At 42.9% G+C, this 20098-nt stretch overlaps 1 protein-coding gene across 2 annotated transcripts in view; it reads left to right on the top strand.

The window, feature by feature from the left end:
* FHDC1 (FH2 domain containing 1) overlaps positions 1-17234 on the top strand; it is a 111552-nt gene extending 94318 nt beyond the window's left edge. For both annotated transcript variants that reach the window (XM_078676939.1, XM_078676940.1), the window contains 2 exons: positions 3643-3807; positions 12776-17234. In XM_078676939.1, the coding sequence (XP_078533065.1) occupies positions 3643-3807; positions 12776-14809 (2199 nt within the window). In that variant the 3' untranslated portion in view covers positions 14810-17234. The remainder of the gene's footprint in view (positions 1-3642; positions 3808-12775) is intronic.
* The last annotated feature ends 2864 nt before the right edge of the window (positions 17235-20098 follow it).

Genomic DNA, 20098 nt, shown 5'->3' on the forward strand with positions numbered 1-20098 from the left:
AAATGCATCCTCGAAACAAAGCTCTCCAACCATTCCCTTAACCCCATCCCTACAGCCATTGCCATAGACTTCTATACCCATTCTCTTTCCTATTGGACCACTCTGGTTAACCTCTCCCTCTGTCAAGGCTCCCTTCCTGTTTCCTTCAAAACTGGGCAGGTTACCCCTCTGCTTAAAAAACCCACCGCTGAGAACAACCTCTACAACTTCCGCCCCATCACTAACCTACCTTTCTTGCGAAAATCGCAGAAAGATGTGTAGCAAAACAACTCTCCTGTTATATCAAGGACAATGATCTTCTTGACAATTTCCAGTCTGCCTTCATTCAAAACAGCAGCACTGAAACAGCCCTGCTGCAAGCGATTGATGACCGCTGCGGATACTCGATTCGGGGGAGTCTTGCCTTCTAATTCTCCTTGACCTTTCTGCAGCCTTTGACACTGTCAATCACAACACTCTCCTTAACACTTCAACAGAGAATGGGCATGGAGGGCACTGTACTTAAATGGTTTGACTCCTTCCTCTCTGATAGATCCCAAATGATCAAAATAGCGAACAGTCTTTCATCTCCTTTGGCGGTAGGTCAAGGTGTTCCTCAAGGCTCTATACTTGCAACCACATTGTTCAATCTCTATTTGGAACCTTTGGGAAGTCTCCTAAGCAAATCCAGGATCTTCTATCATCTCTATTAGGACGACACTCAAATCTACCTTAAGGTGTCCTCCACACACAATCTCTCCATCCTAAACTCTACTCTCGACTCCATTCAAAACTGGATGTTAACTCATCAACTGATTCTGAATCCCTCCAAAACTGAATTCCTCCTCCTCTCCTCATCACTTTCTTCTCCTCTGGTTCAATCATGGATGGATCAGATGAATCAACAATAAACCCATCATTGTCGACAGCGCAAAATCCCTTGGTGTCATACTCAACTAAAAACTCCATCTACTCTCCCACATCAATTCCATTGCAACGTCTGCTCGATACCAACTGCACCTTTTTTGGGGGATTCGTTGCTTCTTCCTGGAGCAAGACCTTAAAACCCTGGTCCAATTGCTGGTTCTCTCTAGATTGGACTACTGCAATTCTCTTCTTACTGGCCTCCCCAAATCCCACCTGTCTCCCCTTATATCTGTTCTCCATTCAGCATCTCGTTTCATATATGGGGCCAAAAGAAGTGACCACATCACACCCATTTTATCCACCCTCCATTGGCTTCCCATTGAGGCAAGATCGATCTACAAAACTGCCTGTATCACCCACAAAGCCTTGCACTCCTCCTCTCCTTGCTACCTGGCTAATAAACTGAAACTCTCTGGAGGCTCTAGACCATCACGCAATGCGGAAAATGTATTGCTTGAACCTCCCACTTTCAAAAAGGAAAGATCGATGGCCCAATCCTCTTCAGGCAACTCCCTTCCGCCTCAGCTCCGGACCACCACCACCTCTTCCCGGTCCTTCAAAACTGACTTCAAAGTTCTCCTCCTTCAAAGACACTTCCAAATCTAATTCACACCCTCTTTATTTCCAGAAGGAAGTTCTTCCACTATAGGAAATTATGTATTCCATGCCTATAGAAGTGCCTTCCCAATGTGTTTTGAGTGTCTGCCATTTATTGCAGTTTTTTACCTCTACTTGTATTTTTTAGGCTTATGTAATTTGCACACGTCACTTTTTCCTCTTGTAAGGTATCATTTGCTACCTCTTGTATTTTGTTTGCTTTTGATACACGCACAATTGTCCCCTTTGCCTCATGTAATGTAACGTTTGCTTTTGTAACATGCCCACTTGTAATTTTCTCCTCATGTAACGCTACTGTTCCTACTGTGAAGTGCTCTGACACCTTCGGGTAAAGTCTGCGCTACATAAACGCATAAAATGAAAAAAATAAAAATATATGATTGGGATTCTAAGACGAATTGGTCTTTACACCACAAGTGGGAAGTGCCTGGTGAAGTGTTCCCCATGAGGCTGTAACCAGTAAGGAAGACTTGAGGCACGTAACCGGGGTGCCAGAAGTCTGATAGCAAATATATAACTCTAAACTGAAATTTACATTAGGAAGGAGAAAGCGTGGATTACATGTCTGTGTCGGGGAAGGGAGTTTCCCAATGAGGCCTAAATGACTGCAGATATGAACAATGTTTATACTAAAATGTGCACGTTTTCATGAATCAATTGATTAATAATGTATGTGCATTCATTGTATTGTAACGCGTCACTAGTTTCGAGTGTTCATTTATCCGTAAAATGAATGGGGATAACACCTAATTTCTACTTTAAAAAAAACAAAACAAAGCCCAAAATAAATTGGGAGGAACACAGATGAAACTAATAAGAAATAAATACGGATGAATAGAGATGGTAATCTCAAATACCATAAAATAAGTATCTCTATTTATAAGCTTGTCTTTGCCATTAAACAAGTTGGGGGTAAGTCTCCCTGTTGTGTGACTCACTGTGGTGTGAGTCAAGAGGCGATTACTGTAGTTAACATTTATTGCCTTCTCATAACCCAAGGTCCTATACAGAGAATGGAGCTCAGATTCCCTCTTTCCCAGTTTCCATGTCCAGTTTTATTATGTCCGGGCGTTGTTCCACGTTGGCTTCAATCCAGTTTTTTTTTTGGCCTCCTTCTCAAACTGACATGTAAAGACAATTTATTTTATCATAATGCTTACTCCATGGTGGATACTTCCTGTGTGCCTCTAGATGCATGGTTCAACAATCTTTCTTCAGTTTTTTGAAGAGTTGTATTGAACTGTTTGCTTTACTCTACTGCTATTTTTAGGTTGTTTTTCTTTTTTAATCAGTTACCTTTTTCATTTTAAGGATATTAAAAAAATCAAACCAAATCTCGCCTTTGTAATAAAGCTATGTACATGGAATTTTGTTCCAGACAAAACAAATGCTTTGTGCCATTTTTTTGAGTCCAGTGCCAATAGCAATGTAAAGCCTGCAAAGGTAGTGCGAAAACTGTTTAAGTGGACTAACTACACCATATATCGTTTATACTATTTATACAGCAGCAACAATGATTGTTTGAACTGATGTCCAGTTAATATTATTTGTGTATCCCATGCCTACATTACCACTCGGTGTGGTGGTCTGACCATATTTTATTGTTTAGTCGGCTTGGTTCATGAAATTGCCCTCAGGCAAATTTAACGGTCAAAAGTTTGGATTGTGCATAGCATCAATTTAGCTGGGATGCAACAGAGCAGGATGCATACTGGGGCACCAGGAGATGTTGCAGTACGTTTTGGGAGTTATTGTCAAAACTGTTGTGTTCGTCAATTCGCGAACTACAGCTTAGAATTTTATTGCATTTCATGCATATACAATTGCATTTCACATATCGTTTTTAGGCACAGGGAGATTAAGTGATTCACCCAGAATCTCAGAAATTTCCGTTACGTGCCAGCATCTGGATTTGAACCGAGGGCTCCAGGTTCCTTGGTTCGAAATCGACAACATGGCCACTAGACCACAACTTTATCTACTGCCCAGTTTTGGTTCTTGAAGTGGTTTATACAAAATGCTAGTTAGTAACAATTATTTGCTGCTAACCTGGATTTTGGTGCGAGTGTGGCTAAAATGCGTGCGATTCTTGCTTATGGTGCTCTTGTTTCACTTTAGGCATCTCTGACTGAAGTAAAAGACCTAGAAAGTCGGAAGGAGGAGCTGACGAAGGAGAGCCATGCTCTGATTGACTTTTTCTGTGAGGACAAGGACACCATGAAGCTGGATGAATGCTTCCAGATTTTCCGAGATTTTTGTGATAAATTCAACAAGGCTGTTAAGGTAATGGAAAATAAATACTTATGGGCTAATTTCACCTGGGTTAGTATGATCCTGTGTCTCAGCTTCTTTATACTTTGCAAATTAGTCTGCTGATATTTATTGCAACCAGTTACACCACGGCTGCTCTGTTAATATAGTCTTCCTAGTCACTTGTAAAAATCTATAGCAGATTATAATTTGGCAAGAGGGCATTGTATGCATACTCTGAGGAGAGCACATTAAATCTCCTCATATAGTTTTAATCTTTTCTTGCATGTTCTATCCTCTTTTCCATTGTTAAAATGTTGCTACAGTCTGAAATTCACCCCAAGACCCTCTGTCTTGGGGTGAATTCCAGACTATGGTCTGGGTTTTGACTCTGAAACTATCAAATTTAATGTGCTTAAGATCCACACCTTTCAGCTATTGGTTTTCTTTGACCAGTAATTAGCTTGAGACTCCGTTAAGCCTTACTTTACCCCAGTGGAGTATTTCTCCAACACCTTATGCGTTTGGCTGGTTGAGTGCATCCTTCTGCCTCTAATCGAGAGAGTGCATTAAATGGAGTGATGGATTGTTTACAATTCATGCCTTTTCTATCTACTCTTGCTGACTACCTCCTGCTTGTCTCTCTCCATTGTGCTAACGATGCATGCTTTGGCTCTAAATCACTGGCTTGTTTGCTTTGCCAAAGCTTGTCGTCAATTGTAATACAAACAGTAGAGTTCTTGCTTTTCTCAGGTCTTCCAGCAGGGCATCGTTTTTAGGGGTTGCTTGCACTTTTGAAACATTTCCAATGTATTTTGGAGGACCCTTAACCACTTTTTGTACTGTTATTTGCAGCTCCTGTAACTTATGTAATTTGCTTCTTTAAGGCACTTGGGAGGACCTCAAAACATGCAATTCTCAAGTGCAATTTACTTGTTTGCTCTTTTTATATAACTATCTGCTTATTGTACAAGTATTTTCAATTGTTTATTTTGCGGTGTACCTATGCAGTTTTAATCTGCTTTGCTTTTACTTTGGGTTTTATTTTTGTGGGCTAGTAGCCTTAGGTCATCTAATTGCTTTACATGATTGAGCATGGCCTTATCAAATAGGCATTAAACCTTCAAGCAGCATCTGCCATGAGGCTCCAAGTAAACTCTGTACTTTGGCACTAGAGATACCAGGGATCCCAGCTGCAAAGTTAAGGAAAGTTTTCTTTTCCAAGTCGATAAGTTATAGGTGTTTCTTCCATTCACAAGTTCAAGTTAGATGTATGTCGCCTCGTTCGCTTTTGGGGTCTCAACTGTACAGCAAAACCTATGTTGTAAGATGTAAAGCCTCCGCTGGGTACTGCTGCAACACTTAAGGCAGATTGAGGTTTCTTCCTAAGCTGAGGTTCTCGGACCAAATGGTAAATAGCTACCATATTGCGAGAATCCTGGTCTCTAGGATCAGCTGATCCTTGAAAATTTGGGCTGATCATAATGCCTCTTTCCATTTCCAAGTGTATGAAAACATTGCCATCCAAAGACCTTTTTTCCATCCCTTGCAGTGCGACAGCTTTAATTCCTGGGCCACCAATGAAATCTAGGTCAGCAGTTCTTAAGCTTTAGATTTCTGTGTACCTATACTAAATTAGTACTGGAACATGGGATTCCAGCCTGAACAATTACTGTGACTTGAACCCCAAAACAGTAATAGAGAAACTAATATACATGAAAATAAATACATATTATAAATCCTGTTATTTAATCAACATACAAATATAAAAAAAAATCATAATTTTAAGATGGTTAGAGCTTTAAAAAATGTGGTTTTATTTCTAAAACCTGAATCATGCTAGGATCTAACAGATGACTTTCTTTTTTTACTTCTAACGCATGCTGTTTTTGTCCCCACATATCAGTCCTTTAACTGAGGACCCTATTGTCCTTTACTAGATTCTGTTTACTGTACTTGCGCTGCGCCCACGTATTAAGCAAAGAATACCAACTTAATTTTTAGTCTCCAATTTCAAATTCCTTCTCATTTACTGATCATTTTGAGTTTTACATGCTTGCAGCCTTTATTAATATATTTAGTTTTCTAGAGAGATTGGCTCTGTGGAACTCCGGTTAAGAAAAGCTGATCTAAGGCTGGTCGTTCTTTAACCATTGAAGGAGAATACATGACTTATGGCAAAGCCATTCCTTGGTAGAAGTCATTATGGATGAGTCCCTGTCTCGGACTTCCTGGACAGTAAGAAAGTAGATGAATATATTGGTGAATTTTGCACAGAGTTCTGCCCTCATTGTTTGCCATTAATACGTTCCTGTGGACAAAGTAAAAGACTTCTTTATAGCATTTATCGTTGAAAGTACTGTGTGCCTCCTAAGCAGGCAGACTGACCTCAGGAAAGACTTTCATACAGCCATGGATACAGCAGTCCGTGTCACCAGTAATTGGTCGTGGATAGGTAAAGAATAAGGTTTTATCCTAAAGTGCAACCTAATGAGCAATATTACTGCTTCAGGGCAGTACTAATGGCAGGAAGCTCTATACAAGTGCTGATACCCTGACATGCCAAGTGCTGATCTTACATTGGCTGAGGAGAAATGGTTGTAGAACTCATTAAGGCTGAGTTAGATGTGAAAACACAATGGAAACTTAGAACTGTTTTGGACCGAGGAGTCACAGCTTGCATCCATATGTCAAATTGAACGAACCACTGTGACACCGGACAAATCTTTATAAAATGTTTCTAATATTAGATATTGAAATGTGTATCCTGGTTTTAGGAGTAGTTAAAGTAGCAGCTTTAGGCTGGGCTAACGTTACAAAAGGAGTATCAATACTGCAATCTTTATTAATTTACAATGGAAAGTCAGATAGGAAAAAGAATGCATAGTCTTGTTACAGTTTTAAAACTAAAGTGTTGGCACAATCTGAGTAGAGAACTGTATTGTAGTAAGGAGGATTCTGTAAGCGTTTTGTTGTGGTGTTAAGCAAAACTTAGACCTGAGCACCAATGTCCACAGAAAGATAATTCATCCCAAGGTTGACTTGCAAAGTTTAGGCTTCTCAGCCACAAAACAAAGTTCAGAGACAGGAAAGGAAGCGAATTAAAGAATTAAGCCTAGCAAGAAAGACTGGTTACTACGTTAGTTCTTTGCAATATTAACAGTAGGCAATAGGTTATACTTGATAAAATGTTTCATGTCAAATCTCTAGAAAAAGTTCTAAAGATGGGAGCGGTTAACTGCTATAAATTCCTCTTGGTCTGGTTGGAGTCCGATTTAAGGATGTTTAGAAACTCCAATGAAGTCTGCAGCACAACGGTACATCAGAGACACTTGCAACACTTGTGCAGTTTGAACATCATTGTCCATGGTGCCTTTCCTGCCGTTCTTGGTTTTTATCATGTCAAGGTTCCATATAGGAGGCTTGCCTTGTTTATCACAAAGGGAGAAATGTGGATCAAGGCGTACTATATACAGTAGAAGTGAGCAATGATCTTCTCATCTAGCAACGGACGATGGCGACCTCTATAATGAAGGGTTAGAAGTTGATGAGGGGTTTAAATTAAATGGCATTGCCACCTCCTCGTGTGTGCTGTTGACCAGGTTACGTTTACACCTTAGCACGAACACAAGTTGAAACCTGCAGAATTGTATCTGTTAATCTGCATGTTCATCTAAATGTATCCATTTTGAACCTATGGATATTGTCAAGAAGAGCCCATTTTAGAGCTCTCCCTAGCGAGAGACACTAGGGCTGCGAGCGTTTTTAATTGGAACTTACTTGCTGGCATATCTACGAGTGATTCTGTGTTTTTAAAGCTGCTAAAAGATCGTTTTATGAATTTTCACTTGGGGGTTTCTAAATAGAATTTTAAACTGGGGAATTAATGTAGGCACACTAACATTTCTTCTACACGCTGGTTTTCCTTTTCTCTGCCTCGCCCAGCCGTCTTGTTTGATTTGCTGTGGGCGACGGTGGGCGCCATTTTAGGTAGGGCTGGGGGTGCGCTCTAGTCGCGCCGTCCTCCCGCCCTCCTCGCACCCTACATAATGTGTGTACCGGCCAGACGGCACAGCGGGCTGGCGCAGCGGGCGCGCCGGATGCGCGCCGAAGCCGCGCCTAAGCCAAGCCCGTCTGCGCCCGTCCGCGACCGGACTCGGCCCAGGGCCCCCACCCCTGGCCCGGAGTGCAGACTCACCTGGAGTAGGAGTGAACTAGTAAGTCTTTCCTCTAATGCGTGTTCCCCCGGTCACCATAGCGTAAGGGTAGGGGAGAATGAAGGGTGTAGCCATTGCCAATTCCGCTTCAGTACAGTGCTAGCAGACACCAGGGCCAGCAATTTTTCGCTGTCCTGCGGCCTCATTAATGTGAGGTCGCTTAGCTGTCATAAGCATGATATATATGACCTTCTCAGTGATAGACACCCTGATCTGTTGTTTATCACTGAAACGTGGCTTGATGCCAACTCTGATCCTGATATAATTCAGGCCTTACCAGATGACTATCAGATGGTGCGCCTGGACAGACCAGCAGGCAGAGGAGGCGGAATTGCGATCGCTTTCAAACAGCAATGGGCCTGCAAACTAGAACTAGTCAATCTGGCAGGATGTGAGGCGGGTGTTTTCACCATAACAATCGACGGAAGCATGACTATAAAGGGCCTGCTAGTTTATCGCTCACCGGGACCTATGTCCAGATTTAAAGGCAATCTCTTAGAGTGGGTCACAGAAACAGCGATAAGGAGGGACAAGTTTTTGTTGTTGGGAGACTTAAATATACACCTGCAAGACTTATTAGACAGAGGAGCGGTGGAGTTCCGGGAAGAACTTCACACCCTACAGCTAGAGCTAAAAGGGCAGCTTCCAACGCATAATCGTGGGCATCTGCTAGACCCTATATTTGCCAACTGGGAGGATGTTTTAGCCGCTCCCCCGGTGCCCCTGCCTTGGACAGATCACTTTTTTGTACCATTTATTATTCACTTGCCCAAGTACAAAGCTAGCGCTCCCACCCCTCTTAACTATCCTCGTCGCAGGTGGGCGAGATTCTCCCTGACAGAGTTTAATAAGGCTCTTACCGCGGAAGGGCCCCCAGGAGGCAATGACGTGGCAACGGCAAATAAATTGCTCAATGACCGCATTACGGCTGCTCTGGACTGCACTGCCCCACTGGGTCAGCCAACCAAAGGTGTTCGCAGACAAAGAACTGCCCCCTGGTTCAGCGAGGTGCTACGCCACGCCAAGAGGGATTGTAAACGAGCAGAAAGACAATGGAGAGTGGCATATGATGACCGGTTGAAAGAGGCCTATCTTATTAAGAGGCGTACCTATCATAACAAAATCCGGATAGAGAAAGCCATATACTATGCAGACAGAATCCATGGGGCGGAAAATTCCGCCAGGGAACTGTTCAGCATATATAAGTCCCTATCCACCCCAAAAACCTTTACTCAAGACGAAGGCCACTCAGTAATGGCATGCAACCGCATTGCTAATTACTTTGGAGACAAAGTGTCTAAGATTTATTCTGCTTTTCCCGATATACCTCCCGCAGCGGAAGAGCCGGCTGACTCAGCAGGAGAGGAAGTCGATCAAAACTCGCTACTCCAGTTTACTATCCCCTTACCGGAGGATCTAGTTAAAATTTGTAGATCTGTTAAATCCGGCTCTCCTCGAGATCCTGCATCTCCAAAAAGGCTGAGTGACAGTCTGGAGACACTTGAACCCTACATCAGGCATTTGCTAGATGTCTCCTTCCGATCTAGTTCTATACCTGAGGATTGGAAACAGGCCGTGGTGCTTCCCCTCCGCAAGAAGCCCAACATTAGCTTTGAGAAGCTGGACAATTTACGCCCCATTTCTCTGCTGCCTTATTTCTCTAAGGTAGCGGAGAAGGTGGTAAATAAACAGCTAATGAAACATGTGGAGGAAAGCAACCTTCTTCACCCTACCCAATTTGGGTTTCGGCCTCGTCATTCCACGGAGTCCGCCCTTCTCAGGGCTACCGAAACCCTGAGGCAAGGTGCTGATGAGGGACAAACCATGGCTTTAATCCTCTTAGACCTCAGCGCAGCGTTCGACACTGTAGCTCATTCCATCTTGCTACAGTGTCTGAACAAAGGTGGGGTGAAAGGGGCAGCGCTGAAATGGATTCACTCATTTCTTGTAGGCCGAGGGTTCCAAGTGAGGCAAGGTGACCTTTACTCCGAGCGAATCGTTTCGGACCAGGGGGTGCCGCAGGGCTCATCCCTGAGTCCAACACTCTTTAATCTTTATGTCGCCCCAATTGCCACCTTAGTAGAGAGTCACGGCCTCCGAATGGTGTCTTACGCCGACGACACGCAGTTGGTCATCTCCCTGTCGCGCGCACCCGGTCTTTCGGCGGACATCTTCAGAGCTTGCATGCAAGATCTAGCTGCCTGGATGTCCGCCAATTGCCTCAAGCTTAACGGAGGCAAGACCGAGGTGCTGGTCGTGGGGGGAGGCCAATCAGCGTGGACGTCGGCATGGTGGCCACCTTGCCTAGGTCCTACTCCTATCCCGTGCCAGAAAGCAAAGAACTTGGGCATCTGGTTCGACTCTGATCTGACCTTTGGCCCCCAGATCAATCAGGTGGTAGGATCATGCTTCGGGACACTCAAAAGTCTCAGGAAGGCACTGAAGTTTTTACCTATAAGAGCCCGTCAAACCCTGGTGCATGCACTGGTCACATCAAAGATGGACTACGGCAATCTTCTCTATTTAGGGACTCTGGAGAAGAATCTGAGCCGCTTGCAGGTCCTGCAGAATGCCGCTGCCCGGCTAGTGCTTAAACTTCCCCGAAGAGCCGCATCTTCAGCGGCTCTCCGGTCTTTGCATTGGCTTCCGATCAGAAGCAGGGTAGAATTCAAAGCACTCTGCACGTGCCATCGGATCATCAATGGGAGGTCCCCTCTCCCTTTGAAAGAACTGTTGACGTCTTACGAGCCGTCCCGCTCTCTGAGATCTTCCGGCTCAGGACTCCTGGTTATTCCCAAGGTGTCTAGAGCACGGATGGGAGGAAGATCCTTTAAATACCTTGCTGCTTCCAGATGGAACAAACTTCCCACAGCACTGCGACTAGAACCATCAGAACTAATATTTAGGGCTAAGCTTAAAACTGCACTTTTCGAACAGTAAGGTATTCCACTTTTGTAAGTTCCAGTAAGTATGTGCTCCTCAGCGCGGGGACACGCCTCTTGGCGTCACCAAGCGCTTTACAAAACTCCCTAAATAGAAATAGAAATGTTTTTATATAGTGTTTCATAGCACGTGCTTGCTGTTTCTAAGCAATGTAGTGAACAGGGTGGCACCATTGACCTATTCAACAGTGCTCTCTGTATTGACTTTGGAAAGGCAAAAGGCTGAGTTTGCCTTATGGGAATCCAAACCAATGTCTCTTGATATCCATGACTATCATTTAGCTCACTGACCATAAACCTCTGCAGAAGAAACGTGTGATGGAGCCACTTTGCCTGCAGGGTCTGATTTCCCCATATTAAAAAAAACGTTGCTGAATATTTTTAATTTGAGATTTTTCTTCTTCACCGAGGAAATTGTTGAAGTTCAGTTAATTTGGTTTTAAAACGTTGCATGCCTGTAATAGCCAAGGTGACGCGTCTTACTGATTTAGCTTTCCTTCTCAAGGTCTCTTCAGAGTTCCAGAACCATCCATCACTGTTGTTAACTATCCTTGAGGGGATTGTAAAGGCCCCACAATCTGAATGGGAAGGGATCTTCTGAAATTCTATGTTGACCACCTGAATGAGGTCATTCTTGATCTGATTCTTAATTATTTAGAAACTGCTTTAGGTAGGCAAGTCCTATTACATACGGAATTGTTTTTCATAGTCTTTTCCACTTGCTCACTAAAAACCACATTTAACTTTCAACTCCGATTTAAAAAGTTCTCTGCATCAAATTGTTTTGGTTAAAGTACAATTCGCACTGCCCACTCCAATCCCCAGATCTATACAAAAAAGACCGGAATTGTTTCTGCTTCTTGGGCGTAATTACAGAGGGAGACCTATTTGGCAAGAGATTTAAGGAGTTTTCCAGGCCAGACCTGCTTCTTTTGGAATATTTGAAATTAATTCTTTTGGGATCGGAATAGGGACAGCTTAAAATTATTCACCAGAAATGGTTTTTATTTTGGTGCTCTGTGCTAGGTTTGTTCTTGCCTTTTAGTGTTTTGAGTTTAACGCTGTCTCAAGGAAGTTGCGAGATAATTAATATGTTTGCAGTTTGAGCTGCAGTCATTTCCAAACAGTCATAGCAAATCCTACCACAGGTTGTTCTAGCTACATTACGCAAGCATTGTTCTTTACATATCGTTTGTGAAGTCCTTTGTCTACTTTGGTTTTGCATCCTGTCTGGCTTAATTCTATGCTGACACCACCTTCTAAACTTAGATTGAGAATTACAAGAGAGCAAGGCAAAGGAGTAAGAAGGAATCAGTTACCACAATTACTACTAGCAGTCCATAGTTTCTTTTCACCCACAGATATGTATCTTTTAACTTCCATTCAACTTTGATGGCTAGTTTGATAATAAAGTGGACTATCTTTTAGAAGTGGATGCTGGTCTTGTGAAGCATCACGTTTGCATAGTCAATGAGTCCCACTTAAATGTCGTAAAGCAGTTTCTGCTCCTACTTAGACGTAGGTGAAGAAGCTATGAACATGAATAACCCTTCCCATCTAGACTAAAATATTCCATCTCTGTTATGCAAAATAATTGATTGCTAGAGCAAACGACTTTTATAGCACATATATTGCTGAACGTTTGCAGAACGATTGTCCTTTAAGTCTTTCTCAACTGGTACATATTTTTTCTTTTTTTTACTTAAGAATGCCTGTTTGGTTTATGATTCATAACCTATTATTGCGATGTTTATTTATCACTCTAAGCCATGAGCTTTTAAATGATTATAGGTAGTGAGATTAATGAATCATACTATAACACTGTTTTTTTTTTTTTTGTAGGAGAACAGGGAAAGGGAAATCAAAGACCTCCGCCAGGAACAGCGATTGAAGGAGCTAGAGACTAGACGACGCTCACTAGAACCCGGGGGCTTTGGTCGAAGTAGCAGCGAGAATGATGTAGTGCTGCTGGCAACCAATGGCATTGAAGACTTTTTACCTTTCTTTCAACAGAGACCACCAAGTCCATTCTGCAGGGCCCCCAGCTCTAGGCGAGCTAGACATTCCTCTGCATTCCCAAAAGACCGAGAGTTGCGGACATTCCTAGACACCACTAAGGTGGATGAATCCAATAAATTCAATAGCCTCCCACGTGTAAACGTGCGACAAGCAAGGCCAAGCATAGCTTGGATGGAGGAAAAAGACTACAAAGATAACAATTCAAATAGTTTGCACTTAAGCCAGAAAGAGGAAATCAATCCTAGCTCTCAATCAGATTCTCAACATTCACAGACAACATGCAGCATCCTAAATGATATCTATGCTACCACTGTGGAGATGCCTGATGACAACAATAATAAGGTAGAAAATGCCCACCGCCTTCACAAGCGAGCTACTTTAAGTCCGTTGGCGGTTAATGTTGAGGAATATGAACTAGTAAAGGGATTGCAGCAGTTTGATTGCGGGAGTCCTAAAAACATGCAAGAGGTGCCATTCATAAATGTGGAGGATATCAGTGTCATGGAAGGGGAGACATCGGATAACTTGAGTTTGCTGTCTCTCAGTATTACAGAAGACAATACATTAGCATCTACCAAAAGTTCTAAAGGTGTTCGTTGTGCAACTGATACCTCACATAGTAAAACAAATATCACACATGGTTCGTTGTCAAGTGGTGTTGCTCCAGAAACGTTCATCTCTGACAGCAAAGAGCATGGCCAGCTGTTCTATATAACAGACACCACAGACTGCTCTTTGAGTCTGGACTGTTCTGAAAGCAGTGATCTCAAACTGGCAGCGGATCAAACCACAATTGAGAGCCCTTCTGTAAACTCCAAGTCCAGAAATCAGGACTGTAGGAGCTCCTCGAGGCTGAGCTCTGTTTCTGCAAAGGAGACTTCTGTTCCACTTAACACGAAGGCAGTAGACTCCAACAAAAAGACGAGCCTTCACCGAGACAGGATAACAAAAGGTAAAGACATGCAGGGTGGAAACAGAAGCAACTCTTTGAAGGATAAATCTACCAGTTCCTCTAGACTACCTGGCACTCGCAACAGCAACTCATCGCCTTCAAAACCAGTACGAATGCTGAATGACACTGAGCATGAGAACATGAGGAAGGTGGTTCCCATTTCTAAATCCAACCGGTCTGCCAGTAGTTTGAAAAGGACAGATATCAAACCAATAGTTAGGGAAACTAGCAGCCCAGAAATTAGGTCAGTGCACCGTAACTCTGTTGCGGGCAAGATGGACACACTGCCAAGAAGCCCTTTTAAACGCAACTCAGTGGCTGAGGATTCTCTACTACAGCGAGGAGGAAATCTTACATCAAACAGCCCCAGTTTTGCTAGAGATCAACTGCAGCGGAAGAGCTCAATCACAAAACCAAGTGCAAAACCGGTCAGGAATATTCAGAGACCAAAGCCGGAAGAAACTAAAATCTGCCGCTCCAGCATGAACACCCAGGTTAAGTCAGATGTCAATAAGACTCCAGTGACTGTTAGTCCAAAGGCACCTGCTGCTACTCCAAGTTTTGCAAGGAACACAGTGGCTTCCTCATCAAGGCGTTCAAAAGGGGATCCACCGTCCCCCTCAAAAACTGTAGCTTCCCCAAGACTGTCCTCTCAGCCACAGCCGAAAGGGAAGACTGAGACCCTGGCAAGAAGCCCGACCGCCAAAGAGAATAGCAGTGTGGCGTCTCTAAACCGATCAAGTAGTCTGAGAGTTAGTGGAAAGAAAATAGAAGCGAGTCCAAACCCACATGCTAAAACGGTGGCTTCTTTAAAGGAAAGGGGCATAATGGAGAAGTCCTCAATTAAGCTAAAAGACACTGGAAAAGCCACTCTGGGTAAAATATTGAAACCATTACTGAAGTAAAATCTGTGTATATAAAGACTTTTTTTTTTTTAAAGTGTACAATAAAATATTTCCTAATATTGATTGCACTGGAGTAATACAGGACAATGTTGCTGGTCAACAGTATATGCTAATTTAGGTACATTCTACAACGTTTTTCTTTTGTCTTTATTCTGTCCGCAACAGTGACAATACGGATACATTTTAAGCGTCTGTGATAGAGCAAAAAAGGCAATGTAAATACCTCTGCTGTGTGGGAAGGACAACTGTATGTTGGTGGTACGCGAAGAGAGAAATACATCTTGGAAATGTACCATAAATGACTCCCGTTTTGTATCCAGCACATTAGATGTTATTTCTTTTTTTTTAAATTGAAATCAAGTTTATAATTTGTACTTAAATATTATAAATACTTGATGTTGCTGCGTACACGTTCAAAGATGACCTCAGTTTGTGTGGAAAATGAACTGCAATGATAGTTATGCCTTTTTGTATAGTAGATGGATTTAGAACTCGTCCATTGTGGACATGAGCGTTTTAGGAAGACAATGTGGAACACGAAATGTTCACCTGGTGAGCAGGATTACTCCGACTCTTACTCTTACTCTGACTAGGTTATGTTGGCCTCTAACTCTCTCTTGTGTCCCACTGCCAGCATGGAGTCGTGCTTTAAGGGTTTATCTCTAAACTACGGAAGTGCCATATCTTTAGCGTGCATATCAAAATGTTACAGCTCCGCCTTGTCTGTGATACATTCTAGCATTCTTTTTTGCCGTCACATTCCCTTACCAGGTTGCCGTTTACTTGAAAGCTGCTATGCATGTTTGTATAACTTCCGGTTCGTAGGAGTGTGCTTCCTGTTCCTATTGGTGTGTCTGAAACAAAGTCTGTTTTAATGCTCTTTAATAACGAAGTGTTTCCAGAAGAAGAGACATTTCTACCGTAGTTTGTGCTGAATAATTGTATTGCCTCCGGAGTTCAGTGACAATTGTTATTTTTGTACAAAATGTAGAAAAACGCTGAATGGCTGCTCTAGAACGTTAACTTCTCGACCCAAACTTCTAGCACAATCCCCCACTAACCATAAAATACTAGGTTTCTGTTTTTCCCTGAACACCCTTTACCTTTGTTTTGAAGTGATACAGCAAACATGGTTCTAAATCTTCTATTTTAGCACAGATTTTTACATAACTGGTGTTGGTGTTTACACTGTTCCTGGCGTGCCTCCCTTCTCCTGAAGTTATTTGTTTGACTCAGAATGTGGGCGCTGCCTAAACATGTTTGGTGGCCTACCTGCATTTGTGGTCAAAGAAACTGGTATGCAAAGAGTATATGTCATATAAATCTAGATTTGTTAGCTACTACACATTTAGGGCCCCGGATCTAACTCCTTGTCACTTGTATGTTGAGGTAGTATCGTATGCTCCTGGTTAGTTTTTTTGGCTTCCTATTCTACCTCTGAGCCATGTGACCAACGTAATGGTAGAAATATATTCCTGAAATAAGGCAACCCTTCAGTAGTTCTCAGTCTGTCTTGCTTTTGTAGCAGTGGAGTTATAAGACTGGTGCTAGCTTCATCTGACAAGACTCAGACTGCGGTCTGTTGCACAGCACTTTCTCTGCGTACATTCTCCTGATTCCACTTTAGAGATTGGGATTTCAAGGTCCGTTTCCTAGAAAATTTTAGAAGACTATGTTTTGTTACTTTAAGAATCCAGCCGTAACATGCTTTTGTTATAAGAGTGGAAGACCTCATTGGAATGAGTGGGAATGGGGGCTAGTGTTTTTCTGTGGGAGAAAAATCAATGATGGTTTGTGGTATTTCCATCCTTGCTAAATATAGTTGGGAGCAAGAAAGAATAGCGCACAAACTCCCTGTGGGAGAGAATTGGGAGGCACAGAATCTTGATAAATTAAGTTAGTATTTTACAGTGTTCGGGATTTGTTCCGGCATACAATATTAACCACACTAATGTCTTTTTAAAATTTAGTAATACATTTTTGAACAGTGTTGGATAGAAGAGCAACAAATTATGACAACCATTCTGAGGAATCAGCTATAGGACTTGAACCTACGACGCACTAATGTTGATCATATTTAACCCAATCGCTGGCAAAGAGTTCTATCATACTACATTAACCAGCTCACGTCCCCTCCCCAAACTATTTATTTGTGGGAATGATATGATCCACAGTATATTGTTCCTAACTAACCTGTATCTCTTTACTTTCATCTGTAAAAGCAGGTGGTTAAATGTATTACCTTTTTATTGGTAACGAGTGGAAAAAATTATTTGTTGGAAAAAATAAAATAAATGTTGGAAATGTAAATAAATTTTGTATTCAAGCAATTCCCTGTAAATATATTTCTATTTAACATATCTTTCACATGTCTGAATATCTGGTTGTTTGTTAATAAAGTCCCCGTGTACAGGGAGTTGTATTCCCTCTGTCTTTCTCTATTTTGTGCGGTGGTGATGGTGTTATATCTCATTTCTGACATACCCGTGGTAGAGTTTCTGTACAATGAGAACCAATTTAAAGCAGATGTGCTTACATGTTTGGTAAGAATATTACGCTGATGATCAAACAGAGCGACAGGTGACGTATGACCCATTTAATCTTTCCTATGAAACGTCTGAAAATATGAGGTCACTCTTTGAAAGCAGCTCATGGCCCCACCCACCTCCTTTTTGGAGTAAATCGATTTAATAGCAGGGCACCATTATGGAGAAATGCCGCCCTCTGCATCAATGGCCAGACGATTTGCTGGCCGCAATGAGGTGCAGCTGGTATTTTCACACTAGACCAGGTATTGCTAGCCAGAGACTTGAAACCTTTTAACAACCTAGTGGAGGAACTCTGCCTCCACCTGTGTCAGGCCTGGCAACACCTGCAGCACTGTCTGCGGGGATGCCTGGGACCTCTCCTATGGTCCTTGCCATCTTCCCCAGTGGTGGAGTACCTGAGCATGTGGGACTGACATAGGGGTGTGATGTCAGGGCTACACAATGTACTCATGACTCGACTCTTTCCGCAACCCCTCTCGTAGTCTCCTCACCAAGTGGCAAAACTGTCTCCAAATCGCCATCAAGGAGGAGGACTGGCCTGAAGCCCTGGACAGAGGTGCACCAGAAACCCGACACAATTGTCAATTTAAGTCACTTAATGAGTGGTATTGGACATCGCAAAAACGTAAGAGGGCGGGTCTTCTGCCTCATTCGAATTGCTGGAGGTGCACGGCCACTCAATGCGACCATACCCACATCTTATGCAATTGCCCTTCACTCCAACCTTTCTGGTCTTATGTGGGGGATACTCCGGGACTTCCATGCCATTTTGGCTACTCTTTACACCCCCTGTTATTCTTTTACATATTCTCGGAAGCTTGCCTGAACTGTCCCAACCACAACGCCGCCTCCACACACGGCACTATCACCAACCAAGCTCTGCATCCTATGCTAATGGCGCTCTCCCCTGCCTCCCTCTCAGGAAGCCTGGTTGGTGGCAATGATACAGACAGCCTACTCTGGCATGCCGCATGGTGCCGTTGAACAGTTCCCGGGCACTAAATCACAGCACGAATCGCACAACTTGCCTATTTCTGCCTGTTGGTGGAACGCCAAGGAATCTTGCAGAGTTTTTTTGTAACTGTCGATTTCTGCTGAGTCAAATTCCACAAGTTCCTCCCACCCCTAATTATTTGGCTCTCAATACAATATTTTGTAAAGGGAATTCCTACAACAATAAACTTCACCTAGGTGATCTGCCCAGGGCCAGTTTTATTTATTTTATTTTTTTACTTTTTTTGTGGTCACTTGATGTATAGACTTAAATTGTCATCAAACTTTGCTTTCCTGTCGCTGTTTTTGCAGTCATAGGCCCCTGCTTAAGGAGGGCACTGGCTCAAGAAGGCACTGCCCATGGCACATTGGACACTAGAAAGTCAAATGTACTGCTTCTGACTACAGTCCACGACTATTTGGGGGTTTGCAAATTTTACAAACATAGTTTCAGAGCACAATTTACTAGAGTAACTCCAATCCTGCAATATTTTATCTTCATGGTTTAAATAGTGGTCATTTTTCATAGACTGAAGTGCTGCTCGGACTCTGCACACCACTTGGGCAAAAACCAAAAGTTCCAAGATTGAACCCATAGGGAGAGTACTACACTGAAGGGACTCTCCTTTCTCACCCACCCAGAACATATCCAGTATGTACAAGTAATGAAAAAGTACTTAATAGGCACTCACAATCCGTAACAAACGAATATTTTGGAACATACCTGTCAGTAGATGATCCTCACAGGATTGTCCTATGATGAAGCATGAAACCTGTGGTGTGTGAGGACAACCCGTAACATTTTTATTTATGTCCAATACTTAAATTGAGTAATAGTATGAGGGATACATCATTACTATTCTCAGGTAGTTCCACTTGTTTGCATTTGTTGTGCTGGAAGGCCAGCTCATCCTTGAGACCTCATAGCCTTAAGTTCCCTACCCTGGGTATAATCTGTGTTTGTGTGTTTTAAGTAGATGTATACTGCCTTATCTCCTAGTGCATTGGAAGACACTTTGAATTTGCTATGGAAGGGCGTACTGGTTAATGTTACTTTTTGAACTTCACTGCCTCCAGCTACATAAAATCAAACTCCTCAGCATGCATATTTTAAAAAATGTCCCACCATTCAAGATTTTCCTGTGAATATGTCCTTAATTCCTTATACAAAAAGTGATGGATGGAATTGTTGAATTAATATCAAGACTGATTTGCAGATGGCAGGGTCCGTACAGAGGTTACCTGGGTCCGCATCATACATGCGGCGCACTTTCCTTCAAAGCGCTGGGCGCACCTTTTAGAAGGTGCTTACGGCGCAATGAAGAAAAACTGTCGTATTATGATGAATGTGCTGCCATCAAGACAGCACGAACTCGCGCTGCCCTGGGGGCAGCTGATTCATGTGAAAAACGGAGTGGCGGCTTTAAAGCCACTCAGTGTTTCCCAGTGCAGGCGGCACCCATCTGTACTCTTAAAGGGGAATAGAAATCCCCTTGCAGGCAGATTCAGTCTGTGACTGCACCTACCTGTAAGGGGATGTCTGGGGGTCCATAGGACCACACTTCCCGCCTCCTGTCAGTGCGCCTCCTGAGTTTTTTTTTCTTCTGCGCCCGCATCTGTAATGCGGCACAGGCGCAGAGGCAAAGGGATTCCCTTATTTACATTGGGCACTCCCCCATGCAAATGAGGGCACCCCCCCCCTTAAGATAGCGCTGGGGCTTTGTGTGCCAGCACTATTGGTATTACA

The sequence above is a fragment of the Lissotriton helveticus genome, chromosome 2_1 (assembly GCF_964261635.1).
Source record: "Lissotriton helveticus chromosome 2_1, aLisHel1.1, whole genome shotgun sequence".
Lineage (NCBI taxonomy): Eukaryota > Metazoa > Chordata > Amphibia > Caudata > Salamandridae > Lissotriton > Lissotriton helveticus.